Source organism: Epargyreus clarus, unplaced genomic scaffold (genome assembly GCF_041222505.1).
Source record: "Epargyreus clarus isolate Ecla_fem2 unplaced genomic scaffold, WU_Ecla_fem_2.2 ptg000012l, whole genome shotgun sequence".
In the NCBI taxonomy this organism is placed as follows: Eukaryota; Metazoa; Arthropoda; class Insecta; order Lepidoptera; family Hesperiidae; genus Epargyreus; species Epargyreus clarus.
In genome coordinates, this window is record NW_027332220.1 from 8,508,428 (window position 1) to 8,533,466 (window position 25,039).

Here is a 25,039-nt window from a genome sequence, read left to right on the forward strand (position 1 = left end):
AATATAGATCATAATAATTCTTAGCTTTGTAGTTTTATACCAAAAAGTTTTAATCAAAATTAAAAAAAAGATTTACTCTCTTGATGCCACACTGCCATCTGCTATTAATAAAATAATTTTATCCAAATTTGTGCCTAAGATAAAAAAAAGTCAATTTCTGCCTACTAGAAATTGGAGATTGATTTTTAATTATTTAGGGTGGGTTGCATCATGCAACTTTAACATTTACAGACGTCTAACCAACCGTTAAATCCATGGTTAAAAAAATAATTAGTTGCACTATTTAAGTTGAGGTCGAAATTACGTCATAACTAATAGTTAATTTTAACCGCTCGATTTCGATCGGTTAAAGTTACTGTATTTGTCAACTTCACACAAATGACGTTAATGACAACACAGAATTCTTACATTCCATCGCTACCATCAAAGTTACTGTTATATTTAACGTTAACACAAACTTTAACCGGGCTTTCCATGCAACCCATCCTTAGAATTCTATATTGTTTGTTTTGTTTAATCTGGTTTCAGATTGAACTATGAACCCTGTATAAATTGATATGCTCACTATTCCATATGGGTCATTATGAATTTATACTCTCTACTTTGAAAAGTTGAATAAAATAGCTTGCTACAATTTTTGTCTGATATATTAAGGTGGTGGTTTCTAGTTGAGCCAATGTACTAAAAAGATGGAGTAATAGTTCTTACCATTTCATCATCATTCATCATCAAACCCATGTTCTCTTTCGTTTAGTTATTATTTACGTTTTTAAGTTATACTTCTTTGGGACATATAAGAAAAATGATAAGGGTGATATTTTTTACAAAAATCGACATATTAAATTCGACACCAGCTATTGAATTTGCCAAAAAAAATAAGTACAAACAAGGTAAATATGATATGTCACATGTCATATTACTATTACTAAATTTACCAAAGAAGTATAACGTCTTATATGTGCACAGAAGCTTCTTTACATTATACGCATGTCCGCAATCTCCTTGGGAGAACTCCTATATCTTCAGCAACTTAGTATCAGCGGATATGGTGCATGAAGGACCCATCTGCATTTCTACAAAGTTCTGTCAATAGTTTTATCAAGTAATGCCCATTATCAGTCATTATGCCAATATATATGCCAATTTTTGCCTACTACAAATAGGCAAATTTTGATCTTTGCTTTTGCATTTTTTTGCCTACCATTACGAAGCTTTTTTGTTCCCTATGGATAGATTGATAATCAATCTGTAACGGGCGTAAAAGGAATGCAGGAATCTACTTTTATGAAACAGGAGCTTCTAAGGACTGATGGATGGTTGGTTGGATGTTGGAATCAAATCCTCGATTACAAAGAATTCACTTTTTATTAATTTTCTATATTCTGTTACAATTTTGCGATTTTTTTTTATCTGCCACGTAACTTACGAAATTATTACACATACATATCTATAGTAAAGTAGAAATCCGAGTATGTGGAAGTAAATTTATTAATGACATCATAATTACATCACCATATCTTAAATTATGTCACATAATTACTCATACAATGATTTATTTTGGATCTTAGCAAAATAAACAAACAATACGTTGATAAATCATTACAAACGAAACTAACTCTCCGAACTAACGCTTGTAATATAAAAATTAAGTGATGTTATTATGTTCCATCACAACGATTGAAACAAACAATATCAACAAAAAAAAACGATTAATCAATTTCAATGACGACGTATTATTTATTATGCAAGCAGAGTTCATCAGACACACAAAAGCCTAGACAATTTAATTGAGAAGACCGAACACTAGCAATTTACGATTTACGCTTACCGAGTGACAATATCCGCTCAAAAATAAGCAAGGACAAACGGCACAAAAATAATAAGCTCATCGATCGAGATACATTATAAAGCTAACAAAATACATATACGATAGAAATGATTTACAACCTCACAACCTAACAAAATCCTTCCAGTATTGTACATTGTTATCAGCACTTTTAAATATCGGGGGATATACGTAAAGTATGGTGAACGACGGGATATTACATATACACACAGGAGGGTAGAGTATGGTGGTGAGAGGGCGGTGGGCTTACTCGCCCGCCAGTTCCTTCAGCCGCTCCTCCCGCGGCCGCGCGCCGCCGAATATTGACGAGGCCTGGCTTGTGCTGGCCAGCGAGTTGACCGGCTCCTTCACAGTTCTCGGCTCCAACTTCAGCTTTGGTCTGCCAGTTGTGTCTAAAAAGTAAAATTTATTTTGTTGTTTTAGAGCAATAAACCCAAAATTGAGATTCATTTGGCAAAACAACAGACTGATGATTTCTATATATTGGCTTTTACAGATGGTCATTCAATGTCATTATATTTTGTAGGAACCGTCTGTGGTTCGATTTCGGTACACCACCGCCATACCTAATAACAGCAGTGTAAATGCTGTTGTGTTTTGGTTTTAAGGTTCTGGTAATGGAGACATACTTTCCAGAGGTATACGGCGGATCTGTGGCCGACCTCAGGGTGGTAACCTGGGGTTGATTATAGATGTCCATGGGCCAGTGGCGTACTAAGATCGTCAGAGGCCCGGGGAAAAAAGTTGAATTGGGACCCCCAGTATATAGACTTATTTGCCGAAAATCCTTTGTTTTTCACATCTCACAGATTGTTTGGTTCTGATGACTTTTTTTTTGACAACTGTGTTTGGGTGCACCCAGGAACAGGGGCCCGGGGCCAACCGCCCCTTCCGCCCCCCTTAGTCTGCAAGAGCCATGAGCGGCAGTAGCCCCTTACCATCAGGTGGACTGCATGCCCGTCTGCTACTCCTAAATTACAAATAATAATAATAATAGCATAATGGTGCCACATAAACCAACCGGGTCGTGCCGGCGGCATGTCGTCGAAGTTGCGTCTCGGCGGCGCGCGGGCCTGCGGCGGCGTGGCGCCCGCGCGGCCCATGCGGCCCCACTCGCCGCCGCTGCGCGACTCCTCCGACGAGCCGCGCCCGCCGCGGTCGCCGCCACGCTCGCTACCACGCTCTCCGCCCCGCTCCCCGCCCCGCTCTCCGCCACGCTCCCCGCCCCGCTCTCCACCGCGCTCGCCGCCGCGTTCACCGCCGCGCTCGTTCCAGCCGCCTGCGCCGCCGGCACCGCCGCCGCGTTCGCGCTCTAAACATAACAAATGTGTATATTTCAAGCATTTACGGCTCATAAATTTGACATCATTAAATAGAAACGACTTATGTTACAACCTAATATGCCTTGTGTGATCACAACACTACAATTAAACCTTTAATATAAAGAAAAATTCCAAGAAAAAATCGAAGTCAACATTATAGTGTACTCCATTAAATGTTTTTATTAAATTAAAAACTTAAATATCTAGCTTTGCTCAGAATAATATTAAAAAATGGTTAGACAATCTGATTTAGAACTTGACAACTGAGAAGATCCAGAAAGAAACTCAGCAAATTTGTTCTCTTCTTCCATATTTTTTTCTACATTACATTTTATACATTTTAGGGTTGTCCTTGTCAGTATTTTTAGAAGAGTTAGAACTGGTCATAGTGGCTCAAGTACTTAAAGTCTACATCTAGCAGTAGACCATTACTCTTACAGAAAAGAACCACAGTGCCATCAGGGTGGAGGCACCCTCATAACTGTGATACATACCACGACCGCCGCCGCCGTCCCTCCTGAAGTTACCACCACCACCGCCGCGGCCGCCATCGCGACCGCCGTCACGACCGCCTTGTCGCCGATCAAAGCCGCCTCCTCTGCGAAAATATACGACCATCTACATATCTTATACACACATCTTATACAGAGACATATAATATTTGTAAACTAATACATATAAACAGATGGAGATAGAGGTGCTACACTCAACTTTCACAAAATAAACGAATTATTAAAACCAAAAACATGGTTTTCGTAGGCGAAGTAACCAATTAGACTAGTAAAGTTATACCTTTTCGATAACTACTGCAGGTCACTCCACAATTCTCCATCAGTGAATTCAAAGTTGCTTACTATTTAAAACATAGTAACATTTATATTACTCTATGTTATAGTGCAGCAAAAACAAAAAAAAACGGCAATATATTTCATCAGCGTGTTTTATAATAATTTGAATAAAATATCTTAGGCTTTTCACTAGGTGTTGCTTCTCATGAAGCCTCAGATGGTTGGCTCGTATGACATCCAGCATTCACACTACAGATGTTCGTCATTAACCCGTTATTGTCCCACTATTGGGCAGGGGTCTCCTCTCAGAATGAGAAAGATTAGGCCATAGTCCACCGTGCTAGCCAAGAGCGTATTGGTACACTTCATATTCATTTGAGATTTTCTTTATATAAATCTCTCAGGTATGCAGGAAACCTCACGATGTTATCCCTCACCGTTTTAAGCAAGTGATAATTAATTTCTAATATGCACATAACTTTGAAAAATTTGGTGCATACCTAGGATTTGAACCTCAGACCCCTCGTTCGAGAGGCCGAGTTTCTAAACCGTTGGGCTATCACTGCTTTTTATAATATATACACTACAGATGTTCACAAGATAGAAATGGGTATAGCAGTGGTACTTTCCTGGTCAAACTGTACAAGCCCTTTTACCTTTCAGATATAAATAATAATATATTATTATAAAATATTATTGCAATATAAGTCTTTCCAATTACTTGCCTACAGTAAACGTTTTTTACATACCTGTCGCTTCTCTTTTCTTCAGCAACATCAATTTTTACAAAATTACCATCTACGTTTAGAGCGCCATTCATTTTAATTGCCTTAATCAAATCTTCTAGATATTCAAACTCCACGTAGCAGAAGCCTTTGAATTGGTCAGTTTCTTTATCCATTACCAACCTCACATTTTTTATCGCTAAGTCCTGTAAGATATAAATGTATAAGATTAACATTTTAGTCTTCATGTTCCTTGAAAAATTAAGTCAAATAATCCAATTAATTTAATGATATATTAATGATAATGATAAATTAATGTGAATGCAATACATCAGCTGGTAAGTGGCATCTGTGATGCATAGACATTTGTTATCAACTCCAGGTATAGTCCACACGAAACTGTTAGTCCGCTCTGAATATAGAAATAAGTAGCATTGTCATAGCAAATTGTATGACTACACCTGCTCGCAACAACTTCAGAGCAGACTAGCAGTTTGGTGCGGACTATACCAAGAGAATTCTACTTTTGGTCGGCCATTGTTTTACTACACTTGGAACCTAAGGACCACCTAAGCTAAAATGCCTGCTTCAGTCTAAGTATATATTATAAGTGTATATTTATAATAAAAAATAACATGATCTGTTGTCACCTCATATTGCTAATTATATATATTATTATAGATAAAATGATTTATTATGATTATTTAATTACCCCAGATTGCAATAATTTAACATACTCACTTAATTACATATGATAATCCTATTTACACTAATTGGCATTTTAAAAATAATTGCACAAAAAGTAAATAAAAATATCGAGCATTACAACATTAATAATTAAATGAGCACCAGACTGCTGAGCACACATAATGACCACATCTGGACAACCCACATTTACACATTAGAGGCTTACATACGACAGATATTTGAAAACTTATGAGGCCACTAACGCGGTTTAAGACTATTATCAAGGTTTCAGGCTATTCAGTAATAACAATTAGGCAGGTGAGAGTCGAACGACAAAGCACCAAAAAGTAGCAGTAGAAGACGAACAGACAGCGGAGATTTAGTTTTAGAGTTTATTTTTTATCCTCGGGTTAAGGAACCCTATAAACTGTCAGACGTCCCATGCACTCCAAAATTTAGCCTATAGTTTTCCAACTATGGACCACAACTCACATGGCTTAACTTTGTAAATTAGGTTTTGTTTTATAATATAGGAGTAGCAGACGAGCATGCAGTCCACCTGATGGTAAGTGGCTACTGCCGCCCATGGACATCTGTAATCAACCCCAGATAGGATTAGATATTCCTACCTGAGGTCGGCCACAGATGCGCCGCTACCCCTGAGGACTAAGCTGGAACGCCTCGGAAAAGTCTGTCTTCCTTACCACACACTTCCAAACGGAACACAGCAGCGCCTATCACTGCTGTTATTAGGTAGAAATAGGTGTGGCGGTGGTGCCGCCGGAGTCGAACCACAAAGGGTTCTACCACCTTCAAAACTATCTACCTAAGTCTCGCTTGCTATCGTTGTGATATTAAAAATGGTCACTGTTATCATATTCATATGATAGTTACTTCAAACTGAATAGAAGTTTTTCTTTATTTAGCCAATTTAAACGTAACCTAAGGCAATAAGTTGAAATGCCTCCTGAGAATTAGAACATGACCATTTTAAATAGACTACAAGGATACCATTTGAAGGCTAAAATAGTGGCACTGATGCCACCATAAAGAGGCATAATAAGTTATAGCCTGCCTCTTCTTTTTTTAAGGCTAAAGTAGCATTTATGAGTATGCAGTCATCCTGAAGGTAGGTTGCTGTCGCTTATCGACATATGTAACTCCAAATAGAAAAGGAGATCAACCCGAAGGCACTAACAGTACAATACCACTTCTGGGGATATATCCCCGCACAAACCGTTCCAATTCAACCACCTTTACATTTGAACATACTTTTTCTTTAGACTTAAATATTTAATATTATTACATTCAATGTTCAATTGAGTTTTAAGGCCATCTTGTTAGTATAGAACATTTTTTGATTAATTGTAGCAGTGCATACTTAAAGAACCTTTTACTGCTGATACAAACCTTGAGAGGTATTATCACTGTAAACATTATTGCGAATTGCGATCAAGTACCGCTAATTACTGTAGTGACACAATCTCTGCCCGAGACATTGAAAAATTAACCAAATAAGGGAGATAACACATTGAGATTAATTATACCTTAAAATTTTTACACTCATGTCACCAATACTTTTTAAAAACTATTTTGTCATCACTATTTGCGAATTGAAGGTTAAAACGATTGGAACTCGAATTTAAAACGTAATAAGTGAAGTATGTAAAAACATTTTTTTTTTATACAGATATGTAAATTTACTTACAGGAAAGATTCTATTGATATCGCCTTGGATGATGCCCGAAGGTAGGTTACCGACATAAGCTTTGTAGGGTGGCTCGGTGGGAAGAGGACGGCCGGCCCTCCGCCCGCCCCCGAAGTCCCTGCAGACATCATGATAACCAACCAATGTTATAACCTATAAAAACCTTAGCACTCACTGTTCACTTAATTATGGAATATCAATTTTATTACATGAAGCCGGACAACGATGAACAAATTGATTTATATTCGCACGCTTTATTATAATACCACTTTCTTTCAATGTTAGCCTACCGTCACACCAAACAGAATACGATAAACTGAGCGTTTAATTGTATTGTAAAATAACTTTACACTGTAGAGACCTACGAAAAATGCCCTAAATCGGAATGAAACGCAGTGAAACGTATTTAATGCATTAAATACCTCGGATGACCATCGTCAAATCCACTGCGACCTGCCATGTTTAGAAACATGGAATGGAACACTAAAATGCGCGCGCATCAATTTCTGGAAGCAGCCAACCATTACATATTCTTAATATTCTACATTTTCGTAGTTTTCGTTGTCTATCGTATTGATATAGTATAAAATATATCTGTGCCTCCTTATTGTTTTACCCGAGTGCGAAAAGGATACAATATAATAGTATTGCTATATATTGAAAGACTTCTATTATTTATGATCAATTTATTACCTACAAGTTTATGAGTTTAACATTCTTTTATAAAATAAATCTCATGATTACTCCTAATTAATATTTATATTTTATTTACCCATTTGGAAAGCATTTAAATGATTTAAAATTGCAGATTACTCTGATATTATGTCACTTTATTCTTTGCCTTAAAAAACGAGCAATAGATTAAAAATAAATCGTATTGTATTGTTTTATATATTCATTATAAACTGCAAAAATGGCTAAAATAATTTTCATAATTTTATTATTATATTCAAGTGGCGTCATTAAAAATTAATTTGTCTGCATTATCTTGTTCCTAAAAGATTATTTAAATATAAAAAAATGGATTTGGGTTCTATAAATAGTAAATATTATGTGTAAAGGCGAGAGGGTTCGAGGCTATATAGGTTACTATACTCTTTGGTTCGAGGTTCGAATACCAAGCACAATTGATTTCAAGTTATGTGCGTATTATAAAATAATTATCAGTTTCTAGGCGGTGAAAGAAAACATTGTGACTGAGAGTTGATCTCAAAGCTGTGTGGTCTATTAATTCACACTTGACCAGCGCTGTAGATTAGGACCTTTAGACTATGAACGGTAGATTATGATCCCGGTAGAATTCAAAAATGGATTTCGAAGCCCTTGAGTATGCAGTTTTGACATTTTCATATTTTAAGTCACCATTTTAACTTATTTCCGATAGTATTAGTATTCTATATAAAATTGTTCTCAACGAACTACCACATTTTTATTTTGAGAAAACGATTCATAGAGAACAGGCATTAAAGTTGCTGCGATTGTAGCGATTATGTCTTTGCCAAAGTAGTGAAAATATCAATACGTCAAGTGAGTACTGCCGATATTACTATCGTTATAAGTTTTTACGTTTTTAAAACTGTCGATATGAATATCGATTACTATATCAAAGAAATAATAATTTTAAATATCGATATTTATGGATTATATTGATAAATAATAAAATTACAAGTACAAAACGACTTTTTCTTGGTGACAAAATATTTATATTTTAGGTTCGATATGAAAGTTCGATATATTGCCGGCTCCAAATCATAGGAGTCTATAAAAAAATAGTTTTTCGTTCTGTTACATCATTCGTTACCTAATTTGTAAATAAATAATCGCTGAATGAGTCATAATAACAGGTTAATTAATTTGAAGAGAAGCAATGAAAAATTCTTTGATTTTAAGAAAAAAATATCTCGAAAAGTTACGTATACGCGCGTATGTTTTGAATCCCACGTTATATATAGGTACATCCCTAGTTGTCAGCCATGCCTGCTTTGTCGTTTGTCAGTTTATGAAGTTTGTCAAAATGTCAATTGACATTGTCATCAGTTATCCATGTGGGCTTTAGGTGCGAATTTATCGAATTGATTAAATATTGTGAGAAACATGAAAGACGAAAGTCCTGATGATGTGCCAAAACCTGTAACACCATCACTACTAGACGCCTTCGATTTGTTGAGGTCTCATAAAGATGACGAAAAAGTTATTGGCGGCATCAAAATAATTTCACAACTGCAAGGGAATGAGGTTAGTTTTTTCAAAAAATTACACGTTATAAAGGTTAAATTGCTTTGTTATTCATATATATTCAAGTATTATTATTACTTTTGATAGTAGCCCAATCAGTCAATAATTAATAGTTGATTTTGTGTAAAAAATGTGGTCCGCATTTTTGTCAATGTTCAACAAGATTAATTTCTAATACCTATACTTTAGGAAAAGCTATGTGTTAGAGACTTCCTTCCTCTGCTTTTGCATAAAAGCATCTTGCAAAGGTGTTGTACGGTAACAATAAAAATTACAATATTCAAATTTTTATTTGCGCTAACAAACATACAAAAAATACATTAAAATATTTTTTCAGAATGAAAAGGACATCCAGTATGCCTTGAAGAGGTTGGTGCGTAGTTTGGGCGCGAACACGCCAGAGTTAAGGACTGGCTACTTTGCAACCCTTGTTAATTTACTGATGAAGGTTGATCAAATAAATGTCTCCCAGTTGTTTGATCTTGTGAAAAAAGAACTACATGCCTCTGGTGCTTCAAAGAGTGTAAGTTTTGTTTATTTTTATCAGTGTGGTGGTAAAATGCACATCAATCATATAATAATCAATTAATCATTGATCTTTGATCAATGTGTGCATACTTTAGACAAGATGCGTTGAAAATTACTGAATGCTGTGAGAGCAATCTCCTTTGAAAGATGTAAGGGAATGACAGAGAACACTTTACTAAGTGTTCCTACTTAGTCTTTGGGGGCTACACATTTGGTGCTGGCCTTAAGTACCATTTGATTACAGATGCACATTACAATCATATGGACTGCATACTCTTTTCTTGTATAATAAAAAAAAATGCTATCACAAACTGTTTTATCTTCACTTTATGTAATATTCTAAATTACAGGAAGTAGGTGATGTATCTCTTGGACAAATATTAGTATGCGGTGCCATTTTTCGTTCTGGACTAATGCTGAAATGTACAGATGAGGAACATAAAGAGATTATACAATTACTGAGAACAGCCAGTAGTAAAAAGTCATATCTCAGTACAGTGGCATATCTTATTCTCCTGGATTTTGTAAATGAGGTAAATATTTTGTTCTTAATCTTACTTAGCCATTGTTAACTAATTATTCTCCAAAAGTAGTGGTATAGTCAATGTCAATCTTTGAAAATTTTCCTCACCCTAAGCTAAGATCTGGAATAAATATTTTGAAAAAATGTCAGTGAAAACAAAACCTATTTGAAGATTTTTTTTATTTTCTTGTTTGAGCTTTGAAAATCAAAAGACTTATATATTTGTGTACAAATATTTATTTATTTATAACACCTTTTTTATTGATACTCATTTCTCATTGATTCAGCTCGATGAGGAACAGTTTTCATCAATAGTATGGGGGAATATCAAGCAGGAATTCAAGAAAGATGTCAAAGAACACACACTGGACTCCCTTTATTTCCTCCTTGTAGTCAACAAGAAATTTCCTGCAAAAGTGAAATTAAGAAAATTAATTGGTGTTGCAGAAGTGTTGTGTGAAGATAACATTCATGACATTTGTGAAAAACTTATGGTAATTATTAACATTCTTTTCCATGAAGGTGGTAAACCTTTTGTGGTTTGACTCCGGCGGCACCATTGCCACACCTATTTCTGACTCATAACAGCATTGTTAAACACTGGTACTGATACTGATACATTACCGAGGCGTTCCAGAGTAGTCCTGAGGGGTAGCGGCGAATCTGTGGCCTGTGAACTCAGGTAGAAATATCTAACCCTATCTGGGGTTGATTACGGGTAACTATGGGCGGCAGTAGGCACTTACCATCAGGTGGACTGCATGCTTGTCTGCTACTCCTATATTATAAAACAAAAAATTATCTTATAATAAGTCAAAACTCATATACGCTTTACTCGTTACTCATATAGTGCTTAATAACACATGTAGAATATGAAATATAAGTATGGAAAAGATGGGTGCCGTTTTCAAGGCGCGATTTATTTACGCGGCATATGAAATCGTCTGCTATTTCCACTTCAACATTGGGAAATTTATATGTATCTATTTCCGTCCGAATTGCGGTCGTGTTCGTCCGTGTTTGTGAGCGCTTCCCTATTCACGTAAAACTTTGTTGGGGGGTTCATTAGATTTCAAATATTAAATCTACTCCGCGTTTGGGCGCGGAAGCTTCTCGAATTCTCTTTTACGTAAAAATTGCTTTACAAGATATTAAAAAAAGTATGAATGAAAATTTTGTTTTTTTCTTTTTTACAGACTGGAATTGATTTCAATTCTATAAGCCACCCTGTCTACAAAGAAATAAGTACCGAAATAGCCACATCGCCACACTTGCTGCTATTTTGGACTGAGATTGATAACCAGCTAACCAAGCATAATAGGAACAGAGAATTAGCATCAATAAATATTCTCAATACAATCCTGCTCAATATAAATGATAACACAGCAGTTATTCCTGACTTAATCAGCCAGAACTTCTTCAAACTCTTCCTGGATTGGTTTAAAGGTTTACAAATGGCTAGTAAAATAAGAAATAAAAGGGAAGACGAAGATGATCATAAAATTATGATTAAAAAGGAGAAGGAACTGTTGAATACTATTGCAAAAGCCCTGAAGGGAGAGGGAGTTAATAGTAAAACTAGAGTTGAAACTTTAAAGAAACTGCTCTTCAATCCAGGTGAAATAAACTTTACAGATATTACAGGATCGACTGTTGTTAAGTCAATCATGGCGGATTTAGACGCAAGTAGTGTGAAGAAAATGGCTAAATTGTTGAAAGGTGTACTTCTAAATACTTCAAAGAAAGCACTGAAGGGAGATAATGAAAGGAATTGGTATAACAATGAAAGGACGAAGGCAGCAGAACTTATCTCTTCTCTTGTTAGCCATGAAGCTGTGAAAGATGACACTGAATTTAAGATTACTTACATGAAATTACTGATGTGTTTTGGCTTTTTCAAAATTGGTGGTGAAGAAAATATGTCTATAAGTAGTGAATTATCAGGTAAATGTGAAATATCCGCTTAAATACAAACTGTTATTTCGACGATGTAGTAGAAATAACTCATATCTCAATTTTTTACGGAAAAGCTATTTTTGCATATTTGGACTTAAAATGACGTATCGTAGATCGTCCTTAAGACACCAGGACTTTAGGTTCAAAATTGAGCAAAATATTAAAGTGTGGCAATACGTTCTGTTTTTTTAAAATAGTGTTTCTTCTTATGAAAAGTAGCGTTTTTTGAGTTACGAGTTATTGCCAATTCGTCGTCGATTTTTAATTTGGTCTGTTCTTATGTAATTATCTTATTGTAACAAAATCTTACCTGATTGTTTTATTTAACAGGTTCCATCAAGACTTACTTCTACCGCTGCTTTACTTCGCGATTTTCTAACGTAGAAAACTTAGTAGCTGTCTTATCATCTTTAAATAGTTTCATTACATCAATTTTGGAGAAGGAGGAAGTGCGAGCGAAACTAGAGAAACAATTTCCCAAAGAAAATATGGAATGTCGGGAAATGCTTACAGAAATATGCCAGAAAATAGAGGAAGTTGAATCTAAATCTAAAGTGGATAATGTCTTTTTGATACTTCTTTATCAGCTTGGTTTGTTCCTATTTTCTGAACCTACTCATGTTAAAATAGCCACTAGTTCTATTAAGGAGTTAAAAAGTTGCTACGAACATTATAAAAAGGGGAAGAAAAAGAAAAACAAGTCTCTAACTGATGAACCAGAATGGATTGAAGTTTTAGTCGAAGTTTTGTTATCCATCTTGTCAGTCGAGTCTAGTGTACTACGTTCTGTTGTCCAATGTGTTTTCAGGCTTCTAGGTGAGTATTTGACACCATCATCCATTGGTCAGATTGTGTCGGTTTTAGACCCAGAAAGTGAGGCTAACCCGCTCATCAATGATAGTGATTCAGACGTAGATAAAGATGAATTAGAAAATGAAAACAGTCTCAGTGATCAGGACTCTGATGAAAACGATGTTTCGGACAGAAACGGTGGAGAGCTTAAAGACGAAGACGATGATAGCGACAGTAGCTTAGAAGACGATGATGATGACGAGAACATGAAAACTCCTGAACAATTAAGACTTGCTGTTCAAAAAGCTTTAGGAGCTACAGCAGCAGATACAGACACAGAAAGTATTGATGCTGACATGATAGATGAAGAAGAAGGCAGGAAACTCGATGATGCGCTGGCAGAGGCGTTCAAGCAGTTTCATCAGGGAAAAAATAAAAAATCTAAGAAAGAACGCAAAAATAAAAAGGCTTTATCCGATTTTAGAATACGAGTTTTGGATTTAATAGATATTTATGTAGAAAAGGATCCAGCTCTGGATATTTGCCTTGGAATGGTTGCTCCTCTAACCAGATGTCTTGAGCTTTGCATTCAAGATAGTCAGTTTAGTGAATTGGAAAACAGATTGAGGAAAACTCTTAAAAACCTAACTAAGCTTAGGAAGTTTTCTTCAGACGCCAATGTTACCATTGATATATTGTGCGATTACTTGAAAGCTATGGTTGCTAAAGGAGCCAGGTCTCACTTTTTGTACCAATCCCTAGGTGACGTCATAACATGTTTCGCTACCTTCATTATTGGTTGTTCACAAAGAATATCTCAATCACCAAAAGGACCAAATTATTTTGCGCCTATGATAGAAGTCTTTAAAGATTCCATGGAAAGCTTTTTCTTAAATCGTAATTGTATGCTGCCAATTATATTTTTCCACAGTATCCTACGCACTGACTGGGAGGGCAATTTGTATCTTATCTCGGTAATAATTGACAATGCTTTTAATAAGAATGTAAGACAGTTTAGAAGAAATGAAGGCCTGGAGTTAATGGTAGGATTCTATCGATCATTGAATAGATATAAGCCAACAAAACCGCAAATTGTTAATGCACTACAAAAATTAGAAACTAAATTGAGTAACGCAATAACAAGTACCTTAACCGCCGACTCCGAATTTGAAGTTAAGATGAACTTTATAACCACGTTAAAAAAACTATTGAATACAATCAGAGCTTATTATGAGAACTGTAAAATGAAATCAATTTTACAATACGAACCTTTATTAAGCAGTCTACAGGCAGTTAAATGTACCATTAAGAGTAAAAATAAAAAAACAAACGAAGTACAGAGCCAACAAAATAATACAAAATCGAAAAAAAAGAAAAACAAACGGAAATTGGTGCCTCAAGCAAATGGAAACAAGGAACCGGCGGAAAAGAAACCAAGAAAAATATCTACATCTAATGACGAGTGATTCGAATCTTAGTTATGTTAAGTATAATTCGATAAAGTAAACAAATAAATGTTAATAAAAACATTTTAATAAATTGGTTTTCATTTACTAAAACTACAATACTTACAATCTGATGATCGCAATATTTTTATATTTTTGAACAATTAAGGTTCCTTATCAGCATTAGGGGAGACTCATTAGAGGCAGCCTAAACGGTCAATTATATTGTGCAATATTGCGAATTGTGCAATATTATTGACAGTTTAGGGTTAATATTGAAAATTGCACAATGATTGACCGAAACTTTGAGAGTGTCCAACGTCAGAAAGCTTCAATACACTTTTGGTTGATTATGTATATGTAGATTTTCATGTAAAGAAGTGGCCAGTTACCATGAATTCATGCGTGTGACTATTGATAAAATATGAAAATAGCTCTTGTGCGGATGAATATAATATGTTCCCTATCATATCGAACTTTCGACCCTCATGGAGAATTTTAAGTTGTCCAAAGGTCCATCGTTTTTCGTTTTCGATCGATCTGAATATAATGTTAAAATCTATGATATATTAGAACAATAAAGGGTTAAAATAAAATCTAAGGCGGCCCCTAGACCTGCAATAGCATTGTACAATATTTTCATTGTACGATAAGTTTGAAACGCGCTCTGAATCCAAACAAGCAATAACATTGCACAATAATACGAACTGCACAATGTTTTCGTGTTCAGTAAGAGAAAAGTATTTAGTAGAGTAAGATTTAGTTGTAGCACTTGTAGCTATAATGTTGTTCCTTGTGACCAAATGTATACGGAAACTAACACGTCGCTGGTCGAAAGATTACTACAAGAAAAGGCAAAATACCCTCACGAATGTTATAAAATACTTGATGTTAACTGAGGTTGTAGATTTAAAAAATTCTGTACGACAGAAGTTGTAACGATTTCAAGAGCTACTAGGATTGGTCTACTATTGATTAAGAAAAAAATTCATAAATGAGTGAAAGAAATACAAGCTTTTCGACGGCTTTCAATAACATTACGGTATCTAGCGAAAGGAAATATTCTGAAAGATTAACGGTCTTATTCATAAAAAATGCTTATAGAAGGTTTTAAGCACTCATTAGTTAAAGTGTTCAATAAGCTTATAAAACGTTCTATAAAATTGCTTATTCATAAACGTTCCATAAACCTTCTATAACTAATGTGTCGCTAAAGTCAACTATAAATGAAAATGTTGCCATTATAGTGAAGTTCGGCGAACAAATTGACGAATATCCATAGATAAACATCATTAAATGACATTATTTCGTACTAAAAAATATTCTGTCTTGACATTCTTGTCAATGGGTTGTCGATAAAACCAAATCACATGTCAGTGTATTTGTAAATACCGCGAATTTAAAAATATTTTATTTGTTAAAATGGGATGTGAAAAAAAGTTGTTAAAAGATAAAGGAGTGAAAATTGGTTGGATATTAATGTTTTATGTAATATTGATATAATTATATAAAGTAAAATTAAATTAAGTTTCGTTTTGTAAACATTCGCAATACCTTATGGCAGTAAACCCTGTATTTCAGAAGGTGTACCAGGACCTCTGCGATCTAATTTACGATCATTACGTACGAGATCAATTATAAAATTTACTGTCGATTTATTAAAGCGATAACGCTTCCTATAGTCTAATGAAAACAGATCACTCTTTGGTGCAATGTTCTTCGAAGTGGACGGTTTTCTAGATTTTTAATAATCTAAGCTTTGTAAAATTTGCATTGTAATTTAAAATAGTGATATAATAATGTTATTTATCGGAAATTAAAATAAATTATTTCAAGTTTGTATACAAAATGGACATTGACATAATTTATTAAAAACGTATTGTCAAATTAGGTTAGTAATCACGAATCAGCTGTTGAGAGTCGGCCATCTTTGCCTTATAGCACTGTTATAGTAGGGTTCTGGCCTCTATAAGTTATAGAAGGCTTATAGAACGGTTTAGTGCCTAAAATGCGTTTATGAATAACACTTTTTGACAATCGTACTATAGCAACGTTATAAGTGTGCTATAACTTTTTATGAATAAGACCGTTAAAGTTTAATGGTGCTATTTCTCCACCAAAGTTGTTGTTGATGATGATGATGATGAATTAGGGTAAATAAACATCATAATCGCATCATTAATTTATTAAACTGTATATATTGAGACACTGTATCTTCGGTCGCGCCATCAGCATAATTTTCCTGTTGAATATTCTTCGTGTTATTATGATTATTCTGTTGGAAATAATCCATGATCTGCTGGGTTACAGCATGATGTTACAACTGCTAAGATGGAAGTTCAGGTTTTTTTGTTGGAGTTGGCGTGGATCTAGTATATGTCGAAGATGGAGCTATCGTAACTATTGGAGTATTTATTTTTACCGAATTGCGGTGTAGAAGTCCTAACTGTCCTTCCATGATAACGGCAGCAATAGCATTTTTAGCAAAGATTTGTTGCATTGGTTCCATTTTCTTTAAATCTGCAGCACAAGACAAAGCCCAGTTTTGATATTCGTCCAGATGAAAGGGGGAAACCAATCTCTTAGTAACATGGCGAGCTGCCAAATCCATGAGTTCATGATCATGCTTTCTCTTTAAATTTTTTACTTTAGTCTTCCGAACTGCATAGGATGTAGATGGTGTTTGAGTCGATCCAACAGTTGCAGTATCCTCCTAAAATGATGAATAGTATATTTTTATTTAATTTTCAATTACCGCAAACAGCGAAGGAAAAAAATCTCAACGGTATGTGTAGTCTACCAATACGCACTTAGCTAGCGCGGTGGACTATGGCCTAATCCTGCTCATTCTGAGAGAAGACCCGTGCCCAGCAGTGGGACAGTAATGGATTGATAATGATGAAACAGCGAAGGAATGAAAACAAGTTGCCAAGGAAATAAAGAAACCTCCTGGTTCTGGATCATACTACTAGAACTAAAAAAACGTTCAGTATTGTATTGATGGCGGTTGTAAATGGAAACTACTAGTTCATTACAGTTGATGTTGGGCCTTATGGTCGTGTATCAGATGGAGGAGTGCTGCAGAATACAACATTTGGACAGCGATTAAAATTAATGCTTTAAATATCCCTCTACCTGCATTGTTGCCAGGAAGTTTCCGAAAACTTCCATATTTTTTATTTGGGATGATGCTTTTCCTATTTCACAAAAAATAATGTACCTAATCATATATCCAAACTGCATTAATAAAATAGAAAAGAATATGTAACTATCGTATATCGCGAGCTAGAAGGATGGTTGAAAGTGTGTTTGGTACACTAGCTACTCGTTTTGGAGTATTTCAAAGAGCATTTACTTTTAACTTGTTGTTATCTACACAATATTTTTGGGAAAATCCCGTTCCTACTTATCACCATCATTCATGTTCCGTGAAGATAACGAATCAGGAATAATACACCCGCCATCTCAGGAAATGTACCAGTGTATAGTATTGGAAAATATCAATAAGAAAAAATAGCTAAATATCGCGAAGCAAGCATGGGACGAATACAATAGATTTAGTAACAACGGAGGTCCAGTTCCCTGGCAAGATGAAATGGTCTTGTAAAATATACAATTTTGTATTAACTCAAATTAAATAAATTAAAATTTACATGTGTGCTTACATTGTCCAAAGTAGAATGTTCACTCTCTCCTCCCGGACTATCTGTAGTAAACTGATCCACATATATATTATCCACATATGTATCCAAATATATACTAGACTGTGAATCCGATGCGGATTCTTGATCTTGTAAAAATATCATATCTTTAAAATACCATAAAGTAGGTTCGTAAATGTCGTCTGTACCAGACCCGGATTTCATCGACTGGAGGTGTTTCTTGAGCTCCTTCCGGTAGTTAGTTCTTAAAGAATTGAATTTTTTCTTCACATCATCTTTGCTTGCCTGTGGAAACATCTCTTTGTATTTAGACAACAATATTTCGTAAGCAATTCTTTTTTTATCACGGTCATAATATTCTTTGCTCTTAACATTCCACAGAGATGGCAATTCTCTGTACAATTGGATACATTCGCTAATAAACTTTCTTTCCTTCACTTTTGGATTATTTTTTTCTGCCATCTTGCATGTACGCGTGTACTCTACGTGACGACGAACCACAGACTGAAATATATTGCGCAATACTGATTATACTGAGCCTACATGACACAATGGAAAAATATTGGTCAATAAATATTAAACTCGCTCAAACTTTCGGTCAATCATTGCGCAATTTTCAATATTAACCCTAAACGGTCAATAATATTGCACAATTCGCAATTTTGCACAATATAATTGACCGTTTAGGCGGCCTCTTATATACCTAGTAAAACTTTTTGCAAAGTGCCTATTATAAAAAAGATTTTTTAAAATACAATTTTAAAACCTTGTAGGAATGTTAATTCTGTCAAGATTTAGATTTTTAAATTTTAGGCGGCATATACACCGCCGAAAATATTTATTCTGTCGAGAGATGGCAGGTGAGTGCAGAGTAATGAAATGAATTTCAATATTTTATATGATTAACTTATTTTACAATAAGAAGTATGCATTTAAATATTATTTAACATAATAACAAACATTTTAAACATCACAGTTTAGAATTTAGTGTGGTAACCAAAGAGTATATAACGAGTCCGTTTAGTGGTAACATTTTATTACAGTACCGGAAACAAGCAACAGCTCATATGTTTCACAACCTGCACAAAACTCAGCCAGCCATCTTTTGTGGAAAATCATTTGTTTCGTGTCGTCAGGGTAAATTTCATAATTGTAATTAATGTCAGAGCCACAGTCTTCGCTTTTATTAAAAAAGCAACTAGCAGGTAATTGTGTTATGTATTCTAATATTTATAATGTGTCTCCATGTACTGCAGTGAGCGTCAGTCGACATGGGTATTCGTGCAATCATTGACCTTAGCGGGTCCTATTTTAGAGATTATGTTGGGTCATTACAAAAACTAATTTCCAAAAATAATTGACCCTTTGTTCGCTATGTAATTTTTTCATAGCACATGTGGTTTTTACATGTATAAAATCAATATCATCGTCTGTGACAGAAGTTTGGTTGCCAAAGTCAAATAAAAGTATCTATTTTGAAGTACGTTTACGAGGAGTATACTTTTTGCAAAACTGTTCATGATATTTTGTTTAAGGATTAGCATTACGTAAATTGATTTTCAGAACTGAACAAAAATCCAGTGGAAGGTTTTTCTGCTGGGTTAATAGACGACAATGACATATACAGGTGGGAAGTGCTCATCATCGGTCCTCCAGACACATTGTAGTAAGTTATTTTCAAAACTATACATTAAAGTAATTTTTGAATTTTATGGTAATTTTTCGACCCGATATCTTTATCATTCGAATTCTTATTCGTTCGAAGCGCTCGTGTGTCCGTGACGCCGGTATATCGAAACAAATACAATGTTTTACAGTAAATTCGAACGTTTAACTGATCTTAAAATAGGTATTAGCATTAATAAGTGGGTATGTTAAATAATAGATTCCAATTGTCATCATTAGATAACTTTTTATAAGCTTTATCTGCCTATGATAACCTTTATATTTGGAATAAGACACCTAACAAACTTAAAAAATCTGAAGACTACAAAATTTGAACAGTAATGATAGTCAAACTGTTAGTAGGAATTTGAAAAATGTTGCAGTAATGGCTATGCATTTTTTTTTTCAAAATTATCAAGTGATTATACAATAGGAATGAAATAAAATAGATGAGGTAATACCTCATAGTATTGATACATTTTTCATAACAACTTGACTGCACACTACATACAAAAGTCTCATGTCTCCTAAGACTACCTTGATTAATTCTATGTAACTTATTAAATAAGTAACATACACAAAAAGCTACTTATATGAAAGATATATTTTAAACAGGATGTTTTATGTACATATGTGTGGACTTTTATGCATAGGTTTTGAAGTAGAACTCATAGAATAGTGGGTTATATTGTTTTTTTTGGACTTTTGTGACCTTAAGATTTGTCAGCTATTGCAAGTTTTGGCAAATTGTTATCTTTCACCTTCACATAGAGACAAAACAGTTATGAGAATAACTTATTTAATTAAGTGTTGCTAAATATTTATACAATTTATTATTAAACTTTACTGCATAATGCATTAAATATTTACATTAAATTTTAATGCATATTTTGTAATATGAATTAAAGTTAAGAAATCATGAAAATTGTTGAGTACTAAAATTTGGAAATATTCCTATTTCTCAATTATGCAGTAGTATTTACAAGAGGAAATTTAAATAGAGTATTTACCAAATAATTAAATGGTATGCAAACATGACTACTGCAGTCCACCTGATATTAAACGACCACTATAGCCCACTAATAAGATGTGTAAATATGTGTTTCTGCTTCTGAGGATTAAATTAGAATGTCACATTAACAAAAGTTTTAAAACTATTCAAGCATTAACAGGTGATAGTGGTACTCCATCAAACCTTACGGCTTTAGAAGGTGGTAGACCCTTTGATGGATTGACTTCAGAACAATGCCACACCTATTTCTGTTTCGGTTTGTCTAGTGTGATAAGGACACTTGTACAAGATCTCTCATTGAATCTGTAGTCAGCCTCTGGCCTATCAGAGTACGGAGATCCATATTCCATCCCAGACAGGACCTAACTCTGATGCTATTTGGCGTTGTAGATGGATATTCATGGGCAGTAGTTCCCAATTCTGATGAAGTAGCCTTAATACTTTGCTTTTAATATAAAGACCTTTTATATAATCACATCTATTAATTTGTACATATTCTTATAAAATATGCTTACTGATTATTTATGTTTAATTTTTACAGTGAGGGTGGTTTCTTTAAGGCTCACTTATATTTTCCTAAGGAATATCCTTTGAGGCCACCACGGATGAAATTTGTTACTGAAATATGGCATCCAAATAGTAAGTAAATTGTGTACTTCTTTATAACAAAATCAATTAAATCTTATGACACTGTTGCATTTCTTATTGTATCTTATATAGAAAAAAACATAATTTCAAGCATTTTTTACAATCAGGATTAACTAGAGGATTACTTGTGATTATAAGTAATGGGTAGGATGCGCTAAAGGTGAAGCTTTTTAAGCAGTAGTTAAATAAAACGGCAGATTGACATGATAGCAAAGCAGTCAAATAAATAGAAATTACTAAAAGAGTACTTGATTTGGCTTGAAACTTTTCTGAGGAAAATAGACAGGTTTCAAATTAATGTTACAGTTTTCCTTCTTATTTATTTAGTTAGTGTAAATTAAAGCTATATTGTTTGGAGTTGAAACACAAATATAGTTTAAAGTCCTACATATTCTGCACACTGCCCAAGATTTATTTTAATATCACCTCTTGGTTATCTAGCAATCAATCCTGCATAATACTCAATAGATAATTCATTGAATACAAAACACGTTTTCAGTTGAAAAAAATGGTGATGTTTGCATATCAATATTACATGAGCCTGGAGATGACAAATGGGGCTACGAGAAGGCGTCAGAGAGGTGGTTGCCCGTGCACACGGTAGAGACTATACTTATAAGTGTAATCTCCATGCTGGCGGATCCGAACGATGAAAGCCCTGCAAACGTTGATGCGGCAGTAAGTATATTTATTAAAAAAGAAATTTACAGTAGAAACTTGAGTATTTAGCCTTCAAATACACGGATTCGCGATTTTCGGGACTGCTAACTATGATCATGTAGCTTTTTAATGAAACTAGACTTTCGGCATCGGCGATTCGGCGTTTTGGCAATCTTATCAACACTGCGGCGCGTTTTAGCGACGGAAATAAACGTATGAATTAATGCTGCATCGCGTTAGCGTTCTTTTGTGTGTCGAGCGTTCATAAGATGCTGCGGTCGGTTAAATAGATACGTGGTGTAGAGTTTAATCGTTACCAGTGGCGGACTAAGGTCGTCGGAGCCCCGGGGCGTAACGTTGAATGGAGGCCCCCAGTCTAAAAAAATAATTTGTTTTTACAATTTTCTTTAGCTAATAGCAACTGTGTGGACAGCCTTATCTGCCCAAGCACTAGCCTATTAGTCCGCAAGAGATCGTTAAATCTAGTTTCCGAAAAGCAGCTATTACGTCGAACGCCGATGCTAAAAGTATTAAGTACCCTACGGCTCTAAAGAAAGATTTAAAGGAAAGATTTTTTATATCTGAATACCTTATGACCACAATTAGTCCGTTTAATCAAGCCTTCACTGCATTCAGTTACTAATTCATATTTTAAAGTTAGTACCAGGTACAGGAGTTCCTTCATAATAAGTAATTTATTATCACAATTTTTAGAAAGTATTATGTAATGGTGACCAAACACATTAAATGTGCCAAATGCTCTGCATGTAGTGTGTCATTCATAATAATAATAGAAATATTTGGTATTTTTTATCAAAGTTATATAGAATTTCCATTACATAATGTTGATATATTTCTATATGAATAAAGCATTTGAACAATTACTTATATTATAATAATTATTTGATTACTAAATATAAAATGTAAGTAATTATGATTTATGTTACATGTTTTCATAATTCCCATATCCATATAGTCGTTTTTTATTAGTACTGTAAATGAATTTGGAAAAAAGAGTATTGAACTTCTTTATTTCCTATAAACATTCGGATTAAATGTGTATATATGCATGTAATGTAAAGCATTTTCGTAATGTACAATACTTTTGAAAGAATGGATTACTTATTTCATATTCAACATAATAGTAGTAAGCAGTGTATGTATTCAGCCTGGCTTTTATTTACTTCATTTATTTTTAGATTTAATTAGATATGGAAACTCGTGGCATGCTCATTTTTACTTGTATTTGTATGTGTGTTATGTATTATGTCTAGTTAGTACTGTTATACAGCAGAATTGACGATTCTGATGCGTAACAATAATCTTATTACATTGTTTGCATTCACAGAAGGAATGGAGAGACCGATATTCGGATTTCAAAAAGAAAGTGGCCAGATGTGTTAGGAAAAGTCAAGAAGATTGTTTCTAGGAAGGAATGAAAAGTATATAGCAGAGTATTATTACTGAAAAAGGGCCATGACACCACAATTACACCGTACTGCAATAGAATTAATTTGCATTTATTGCACACCCAACTGCTCACAAATACACCAATAAATGGTTAGACAGTTGTAGATGTGTGCTCATTATGTTTCTTTTTACAGAAAGAATGGAGAGAATCATATTCGGAGTTTAAAAGAAAAGTTGCACAGTGTGTGAGAAAGAGCCAAGAGGATTGTTGTTAATTAAGAGTGCCCTTTTTCGTTGATTTCATTTGGAATGTGAGTGTTTTGGTGATGCAGTTAGCGCGTCAGTTGCGAGCAGGCCACCGTTCATAGTGCACGCCCCACCCACCCGGGCTAGAGACAATATTGAAATTGATTTTAAAATTAATACTTATTGTAATTAAATGGTATCGCTGCCGTATTTTATAAATAAATTAAAAGTAGAATTCAAGGTCTTTTTCATCTTTTTTAAGACATGTTAGCTAGCTATTGTTATGATAATAAAATGTGTATGATAATTTTTATAGAAAAAACAAATCTGCATTTGTTCTTTTTCTCCCTTGTATAATTATAGTTTGATCTCTTTGTAGTGGAACCAAATCTGAAATGTATTTAATTACTATTTATTATGTATCGAAAATGTATAATAATTAAATAGATGAGCTCATATTTTCAAGTGTAAAAAAAAAGTAATGAATAATGCCTTCTGTATCTGTGTAAATTGTTAGTTACCGATACTTACAAACCCAGAGTGCTTAGTCAAGTTGGAACAAAACAGTTATTGTATAACAATGTTAATTATAACTAATAATTTTTATTGAATAAATGCAAATTTTTTGTATACTATTTTGCATATCGATTGAACCTTGCCCATTATCTGCACTTCGTATAAATAAAGCACAGGTATTTATAACGCGAACCAGTTGTATGATTTAAGTTAGACTTTAGGGTAAATAAAAAAATGCAATATTACGCAGCGTAACCATTGCTTTTAGTTCAGAGTAGTTTTTTTATTTTTAGGATGTAGGTACATACGTTCTAAGAATGAAAATAGCTTTATTTTGTAACCGTCTTACTACAGAATTAGTTTGCAATTGGCGTTTTTCGTTGTGTAGAGATATAAACGTTTTTAATACTTTAGGGCTTAGTACTTGCAATAAAGAAGTTAATTGTTTATAGGATGCTGTATAAATGATTTCTGTTATATTAAAGAAGCAGTTTTAAAATCCATCGTATTGCCGTTATCATGCTGTTAATACCGTCGCAATAACAACGCCTTGAAACATTTATTTGTGACGCGTGTACAATATTTTAACCATGTATATTTTTTTACTATAAAATCATAATGCAGTGATACTCGTTATTTTATTTTGGCTACAATTCCTTCAACAA

General features: G+C 34.3%; 4 protein-coding genes across 6 annotated transcripts; 2 read left to right on the forward strand and 2 right to left on the reverse strand.

The window, feature by feature from the left end:
• Positions 1–1,346: 1,346 nt before the first annotated feature.
• Positions 1,347–7,658, reverse strand: eIF4H1 (eukaryotic translation initiation factor 4H1). 2 transcript variants are annotated; one of them, XM_073078425.1, is made up of 6 exons: positions 7,499–7,658; positions 7,077–7,194; positions 4,706–4,887; positions 3,663–3,766; positions 2,868–3,158; positions 1,347–2,238 (listed from the first exon to the last, which is right to left on the reverse strand). In XM_073078425.1, the coding sequence occupies exons 1-6, from the start codon at positions 7,546–7,548 to the stop codon at positions 2,093–2,095; spliced, it is 891 nt and encodes a 296-aa protein (XP_072934526.1). In that variant the 5' UTR covers positions 7,549–7,658; the 3' UTR covers positions 1,347–2,092. The 2 variants fall into 2 exon arrangements, with proteins under 2 accessions (XP_072934526.1, XP_072934527.1); XM_073078426.1 differs by lacking the exon at positions 7,499–7,658 and adding an exon at positions 7,286–7,487.
• A 1,439-nt stretch (positions 7,659–9,097) lies between these two features.
• Positions 9,098–14,649, forward strand: Mybbp1A (MYB binding protein 1a). The gene is made up of 6 exons (XM_073078427.1): positions 9,098–9,311; positions 9,649–9,834; positions 10,190–10,372; positions 10,650–10,856; positions 11,559–12,306; positions 12,649–14,649. The coding sequence occupies exons 1-6, from the start codon at positions 9,171–9,173 to the stop codon at positions 14,574–14,576; spliced, it is 3,393 nt and encodes a 1,130-aa protein (XP_072934528.1). The 5' UTR covers positions 9,098–9,170; the 3' UTR covers positions 14,577–14,649.
• Positions 14,650–16,711: 2,062 nt separating this feature from the next.
• LOC140746323 (uncharacterized) lies at positions 16,712–18,710 on the reverse strand. The gene is made up of 2 exons (XM_073078434.1): positions 18,221–18,710; positions 16,712–17,268 (listed from the first exon to the last, which is right to left on the reverse strand). The coding sequence occupies exons 1-2, from the start codon at positions 18,677–18,679 to the stop codon at positions 16,882–16,884; spliced, it is 846 nt and encodes a 281-aa protein (XP_072934535.1). The 5' UTR covers positions 18,680–18,710; the 3' UTR covers positions 16,712–16,881.
• A 549-nt stretch (positions 18,711–19,259) lies between these two features.
• On the forward strand, positions 19,260–25,003 carry Ube2g1 (ubiquitin-conjugating enzyme E2G 1). Of its 2 annotated transcripts, none has more exons than XM_073078430.1 (5): positions 19,260–19,422; positions 19,781–19,883; positions 21,436–21,533; positions 22,042–22,220; positions 23,807–25,003. In XM_073078430.1, exons 1-5 carry the CDS (start codon positions 19,377–19,379, stop codon positions 23,885–23,887), a joined length of 507 nt encoding a protein of 168 aa, XP_072934531.1. In that variant the 5' UTR covers positions 19,260–19,376; the 3' UTR covers positions 23,888–25,003. The 2 variants fall into 2 exon arrangements, with proteins under 2 accessions (XP_072934531.1, XP_072934530.1); XM_073078429.1 differs by having other exon boundaries at positions 19,262–19,422; positions 23,551–25,003.
• Positions 25,004–25,039: the final 36 nt, after the last annotated feature.

Bases quoted from the DNA above. Each gene is read 5' to 3' on its own strand.
- Mybbp1A (XM_073078427.1), top strand. From the start codon at position 9,171: ATGAAAGACGAAAGTCCTGATGATGTGCCAAAACCTGTAACACCATCA. The intron at 10,373-10,649 runs GTAAATATTTTG...TCATTGATTCAG, and splicing joins TCCTGGATTTTGTAAATGAG to CTCGATGAGGAACAGTTTTC. The intron at 10,857-11,558 runs GTAATTATTAAC...TCTTTTTTACAG, and splicing joins ACATTTGTGAAAAACTTATG to ACTGGAATTGATTTCAATTC.
- LOC140746323 (XM_073078434.1), bottom strand. From the start codon at position 18,679: ATGGCAGAAAAAAATAATCCAAAAGTGAAGGAAAGAAAGTTTATTAGC. The intron at 17,269-18,220 runs GTAAGCACACAT...TCATCATTTTAG, and splicing joins AACATTCTACTTTGGACAAT to GAGGATACTGCAACTGTTGG.
- eIF4H1 (XM_073078425.1), bottom strand. From the start codon at position 7,548: ATGTTTCTAAACATGGCAGGTCGCAGTGGATTTGACGATGGTCATCCG. The intron at 3,767-4,705 runs GTATGTAAAAAA...ATATTTTCGCAG, and splicing joins GAAGAAAAGAGAAGCGACAG to AGGAGGCGGCTTTGATCGGC. The intron at 3,159-3,662 runs GTATGTATCACA...TGTTATGTTTAG, and splicing joins GGACGGCGGCGGCGGTCGTG to AGCGCGAACGCGGCGGCGGT.
- Ube2g1 (XM_073078430.1), top strand. From the start codon at position 19,377: ATGTCAGAGCCACAGTCTTCGCTTTTATTAAAAAAGCAACTAGCAG. The intron at 19,884-21,435 runs GTAAGTTATTTT...TAATTTTTACAG, and splicing joins GGTCCTCCAGACACATTGTA to TGAGGGTGGTTTCTTTAAGG. The intron at 22,221-23,806 runs GTAAGTATATTT...TTCTTTTTACAG, and splicing joins CTGCAAACGTTGATGCGGCA to AAAGAATGGAGAGAATCATA.